The sequence below is a fragment of the Anneissia japonica genome, unplaced genomic scaffold, assembly GCF_011630105.1.
Source record: "Anneissia japonica isolate Jap-2015-1 unplaced genomic scaffold, ASM1163010v1 scaffold198095_len5676_cov120, whole genome shotgun sequence".
In the NCBI taxonomy this organism is placed as follows: domain Eukaryota; kingdom Metazoa; phylum Echinodermata; class Crinoidea; order Comatulida; family Comatulidae; genus Anneissia; species Anneissia japonica.
The window spans coordinates 1-5,665 of record NW_022698258.1 but is presented as its reverse complement, the minus strand read 5'-3'; the positions used below and the strand labels follow the sequence as shown (position 1 = coordinate 5,665).

The window sequence follows — 5,665 nt, the reverse complement described above, 5'->3', positions numbered from 1 at the left end:
CATACCCATCACTACAAACAAAAATACACAAGCAATACAAAAATGTTTATTATATTTATGTACATTTACAAAAATGTTTTTTAATTTAATAAAAAAAAAAACTCACAAATGATTGTTGAAAATTTTATCAATATCTTTTAAGGATTCTCTATTGCTAAAGAGAAAAAACCCAAAGAAAAAAATAATTATACTGTATGTCTGTTTTAATACCATGCTATCAATAATTATGATATAAAAATTCAGGTCTGAAATAAACAATTAAATACAAGAATGAACAAGTTCAAGCCATGTTGTGTTGTAAGCTGTATCTCTGTAATATTTAAGTAGTGCTTATTTAATGAAAATTAGACAACTGAGTTGTGCTTTCCAGTAGTACACAGAAATCTCAGAAAGCACATGGATTGCTTAAAGCCAGGCTCTGGAGGAACAACTTTTTTCAAACGTGTTATACAACTGATTTATGAAGACACAAAAAGGGTGTTTAACAAAAAACTTGAGGAACGGTTAATGAAATAGATTTTTGAATAATTAAAAAAAAGGGAGAAATGGGCGTAACCACCCTTTTTTTCCTCCCGAGCCTGGCTTTTAAAGAAAACTCCAACATTCCAAAAGTATGGTAAATACTTCAAATATATTTCTTGAAAGTTTGCATGGTATCAATAACAAAATCATATTACTTTTGATACACCATATGTATCGAAAGTTTTTATGATTTTGTTACTCCAGATATTTTGTATAATAATGCCTACATACCTGATGTTATGGCTTGGTTGGAAGATATGCATGCCATTGTTACAGTGTGTGCTGGAATCTTGTCTGAGAAACCTGCCCCCAATGCAGCCTAACAAAACAAAGCACTCAATATACAATTATGCAATCATAGACAGAGAAAACTTATATTCTTCTCATTTTGACAGAATTATGGTAAATTTCAAAATTATTAAATTCCTTTTTTAATCCATTCTAGACATTGTTATTACTGCTTACCTCTCTGGCAACATTGCTTGTCTTAACTTCCTGAATTACGGTTCCAAAGCATATATAATCAACAGCATCTAGAAGGATATTATAAAATTTTATTTAAACTTTTTGTATAACTGCAAAATTTAATGACATACAGACATAATGTAAGAGGTGTCCTTATACATGTGGGGAAGGAAGTTAATGTGCAAGCTACTCCACCCCTTGAGTGCTTTGAGACTTTGGTATAAAGCACTAAGTTTAACTATATTACTACATTAACGCACTTACAAGTAACATCAAGTGGGCAAAGCCAAGAATTTGAGGACCACATTGTCCGTCACATGACAAAGTGATCTGCTGTCACGTGATCTACAGTATTTCTGAAAATAATGTACTCCATGTATTACCAAGAGTAACTTACCTTTTGGAATTTTTGTATGTGCCACAAGCCCCCTTAAAAAACAACATGAGACATGATTATAAAAAGTAATCTATAAATTACATCTCTTTAATTCATTTAAAATTAATCCAAAAACACACGAAAATCGAGGTGTAGTATTCCAATCGATGTATCGAAAAAGAATGAGGAAAAAGCATTGTTGCGAGGTCGCTTGTGCTTGGCACTAGGGCCGACTGTTCCATTTTGTTTTCGAGGGGTGTTCTCATGTTTGAGAATGAATAGGCAATTAGTCGGTTTATCCAGTTAAGTATTCACAAAATAGACTACATCTCTTTAATTTAATTAATTAATTAATAATTCATTTAAAATTAAAAAGGCATTAACTGCTTAAACCTTTCAGTATTGCAGATACTGCAAGAGTGCAGGGGACTGGCATCTTGCTAAATATGCTTAAACACTAGGTCACTGGTGTTTTTTGGTTAATTTGAATGTGTAAAAGACTTTAATGCGAATCAGTTACATTTATATAAAATTGATATATTTATGGCAATGATGACTATAATTAATCATTTCAAAATCAAACTTACTCTAAAGCTCCCCTTGCAAGATCATGAGGCATCAAGTCAGCATAACTTTAAAAATAAAAACAAAAAAAATTACTGAACATATGGTGACAAGAAATGAATTGTTTCAAAACAGGTTTGATATTAAGGATTGCTCACATCATCAGAATGGCTCTGGTATAGATACGATTAATAACAAGAGACACAATTAATTCATTATTGTTTCTATTATTAATCAGAGAGATGACTTACTCAGTGCCTGACATGAGGAAAGGTGTTCTGACACCCTCAACCAACACAATGTTTTTCACATTTGGTTTTGATAGATTCTTCTTAGCTGCCGCATTATGATGTAATGATGTACTCAAACACCTAAGACCACCTGTAAAAATACATGATACAGTACCATACATTTCATTATGTTTAGATTTTGATACTGTTTTTGTGGGTAAAATCTGGAAAAACCTCAAAAATTTAACTAAAAAAGAATAAAAAAAGTCATAACATTTAATGAGACCTACAATGAAAAAAAACCCTCCAATGAGTTTTCAATGTTTATAGACGTTTACTATAAACTTTTTCAATTGATTAAAAGCCCAGAGTTTATTAAAAAAATATGAAAACTTTATGAATAGTATTACTGTATTTATGAACTACCTTATGTCTTAACATACTGTAACTACTGTATGTATGATGCAGTAGTTACGATTCTGCGCACCTATTTTCCTGGTGAATTTTTGCACAAATTTGAGCTAGTTTTTGATGTATCATCTGTGCAAATAAAATACTGTACAGTATGGGCATCATCAAACACTATTGATTGTTGACTGGTTAAACGTTAATGTTAAATAGCACATATTTATGACAATGTGTGCAAAAAATAATAGTAATGAAAAACCTGTGCAAATACCACCAATAATGTAGGCCTACAGTACATCCTTATTTTTATTTAACTGTTTAAACTTTAGTTAGCTTTTTGTAGAAATAATGCCAATGGGACTAAAAATTATTTCACTACTACTATAAATACTAGAGGACCTAGACCATACTGTAATGTTTTTTAATTGAGCGGAGGATACCTAAAAAATCAGCACTAATTTGCGCGGAAAAGCGCTAGGAAAGTAGGTGCACAGAATCGCAACTGCTGCATAATCCACCTTTTGCGCTAGGTTACTTCGGGATAGCGACATCATCTGTATGCGGTATTAAATCAATACATTTGATATCGAATAGCAAAGCTGTACTCTAAATTTCTGTAAATCATGGTCAGACTTTATTTGCTAAGTATTTATTTGAGAATATCATTCATAAAAAAATCTAATTCAAAAGTTAGCGTGTACAATATAGCTGAATTTTATGTAATATTTTATCGCTGTAAACTTATAAAAAGTTGATTTTAAGCTTGAATTCGTACCTAGTGCCACGGCCAGCCAAGGCCTGCAGGGGGTGGGGTTTGTATTAATTATTTATTAATTCTAATACTTTTCAATGCTAATACTTCCCAACTATATTATATTTTATGTTATGGTTATGACTAGCATAAATGATTAACTAATCATATATTTTGATCACCATCCAAAGTAAATCCACAATCCTACAAATGAAGAACCACAGAAATACTTCAGAATGAAGTATTCTTACAACTATATTATATTTTATATTATAGTTACGACTAGCATAAATGATTAAACAATCGTTCATTTTGAACACCAATCCAAGACAAATAAATGTCTTAGACAGGACATATCCAGCAAGCGGGCTGGCAGGCCTAGGCATCACCCAGTGCTGCACACTATCAAATCACTTCAGGAGGGTGGTTTATTAAGTTTTATGGGCTTTTGAAATGTTATTTTCTAGTGTAACATTCAGAAATATTGTATGTTGTGCTAGAGTTTTTTTTGTTATGAGTACAGTATGACTGAAACAGCCTTACAATTAATTTTTAGGCCCAGGACTGTGGGAGGTCTGTGTACGTGCACAGCAGCAAAAGGCTGCCGCTTACTAAACGTACATTGTAAACATTTCCTTAAAGTCAGGCTCCAGAGGAAAACAAATTTTTGATATGTTGTAGCACTGATTTTTCTAAGACGAAAAACTGGGGAATGGTGAATGAGATACAGATATTTGATTATTTAAAAACTGGGGGAAAAGTTGTAAAAAAGGGCGGTTAAGCCCCTTTTTTTTCAAAAAATCAATCAAAATCATCAAAATTTTTTTTCCTTCGGAGTCTGACTTCAATATTATGTCCAAGCTTTACCATTGATATCTTTCATGACTTTTGATGTCCAATGTCCAAACGTCTCGAACATTACAACAGTAATATTGAAACCTTTGTTAGTGATATTGCAAAAGAAATTTCACGTTAAAAATACAGAAACAGCAATTATGGTATCGTTAAAACAGACAATGATCTGCCATATTTACAGTGTATTAACTTGAGCATTAAAAAAAATAACAAACGGAGTACCGCATACAGATCACGTAACTGATCGGACGCAAAAAGCGGACTGCATTGGTTATATATTGGTCAAAGCCTACAGTAATTTCTGGCAAAATTCTAGGTAAAATTTTGTGCGGCGTATATATTCCTCAGACAGGCCTTTCTCAGAACTTTCTAGTCAAAACGGCAATGACCAAAACCGCAACACTTTTTTACTAGAACGGCCATGGACCAAAACCGACGGCAATGTCAAAACAGCAATAAATCAAAAGGGCAATAAACCAAATAAACAAAAAAACTTAAAAAATATAAACAAAATGAGGCTAAAACAATTTATGTCATAGAAGTAAAAAATGCGAAAAAATAATAATAATCAGCCTAACAATAACAACATACATATTCAATAATAAAAAAATCGAGGGAAACACAATATAAATGCAGAGTAAACAGTCAAAAAAATACTTTCAAATACAGACAAAATGAGGAATCTAAACAATTCGTCCTGGATGTGTAAAAAAATATTTTAAAAAGAACGCGATTAAACATTAAAAAATAATGATTCAGAAAAGAAGCTGCAGCCCGCTCCCGATTGCAGTTCTCTTGGCACTGATTTTGCACCTTTGCCATTTTAGTCTAGAGGCTCTATACCTATTGCCGTTTTGTTACTTGTCATTTTTCCATTTCGGTCTGTTGCCGTTTTGGTACTAATCACTGCCGTTTTGGTTTATTGCCATTTTGTTGGTCATTGCCGCTTTCTTTGGTTTCTTGCCGTTTTCACCTGCTACCCTTCCCTAGATATAGGCTTAGCCTAGACTTCTTAAAATATTATCTAGCTAGGCCTAGGTGCATGTTAGCCTATAAAAGCTACATATCATTAAGGCTGGTAAACTTCACTTTTACTCTTAGGCCTAACCCAGACCTGCCTACCTCAAATAGGGCCTGCGAACAGACCGCAGCACAGGCAGGGTAGGCTAGGGCCAGGCCTATGCAGGCTAGCTATATTAGTATTACTAGGCCTTTGACCCAAATCGCATCGGAAATATAAATGAAAACTTACTTATTCCAGAACAATTACCAATAGATGGTAAAAGTCCTGAGATTTTTGTAACTGTTGAGATAAAGGCCATTATGGATTATGATTAAAATGAGTCAGAGTCACCCTATTCTCTAAGAACGTAGCCAACAAAATGTAACCCCCGGCGAAAATACGTCTTGTGTGAGAGTTAGAGCATGTAAGAGGTCAAATTTGACCAATCACGTGCGTGTACAATTTAGGCTACTTCAGAATTTTTCAAATTA

General features: G+C 33.2%; 1 protein-coding gene and 1 long non-coding RNA gene across 2 annotated transcripts; both read right to left on the bottom strand.

Annotated features, from left to right (window-relative positions):
• Positions 1 to 724: 724 nt before the first annotated feature.
• Positions 725 to 1,989, bottom strand: LOC117102454 (trifunctional enzyme subunit beta, mitochondrial-like). The gene is made up of 4 exons (XM_033242715.1): positions 1,951 to 1,989; positions 1,385 to 1,416; positions 988 to 1,055; positions 725 to 841 (listed from the first exon to the last, which is right to left on the bottom strand). Exons 1-4 carry the CDS (start codon positions 1,980 to 1,982, stop codon positions 746 to 748), a joined length of 228 nt encoding a protein of 75 aa, XP_033098606.1. The 5' UTR covers positions 1,983 to 1,989; the 3' UTR covers positions 725 to 745.
• Positions 1,990 to 2,235: 246 nt separating this feature from the next.
• On the bottom strand, positions 2,236 to 5,544 carry LOC117102455. The gene is made up of 2 exons (XR_004444421.1): positions 5,424 to 5,544; positions 2,236 to 2,308 (listed from the first exon to the last, which is right to left on the bottom strand). It is a non-coding gene; the product is annotated as an uncharacterized LOC117102455 (long non-coding RNA).
• Positions 5,545 to 5,665: the final 121 nt, after the last annotated feature.

Bases quoted from the DNA above. Each gene is read 5' to 3' on its own strand.
- LOC117102454 (XM_033242715.1), bottom strand. From the start codon at position 1,982: ATGCCTCATGATCTTGCAAGGGGAGCTTTAGA. The intron at 1,417-1,950 runs GTAAGTTTGATT...TTGTTTTTTAAG, and splicing joins CTTGCAAGGGGAGCTTTAGA to GGGGCTTGTGGCACATACAA. The intron at 1,056-1,384 runs GTAAGTTACTCT...ATATCCTTCTAG, and splicing joins ACATACAAAAATTCCAAAAG to ATGCTGTTGATTATATATGC.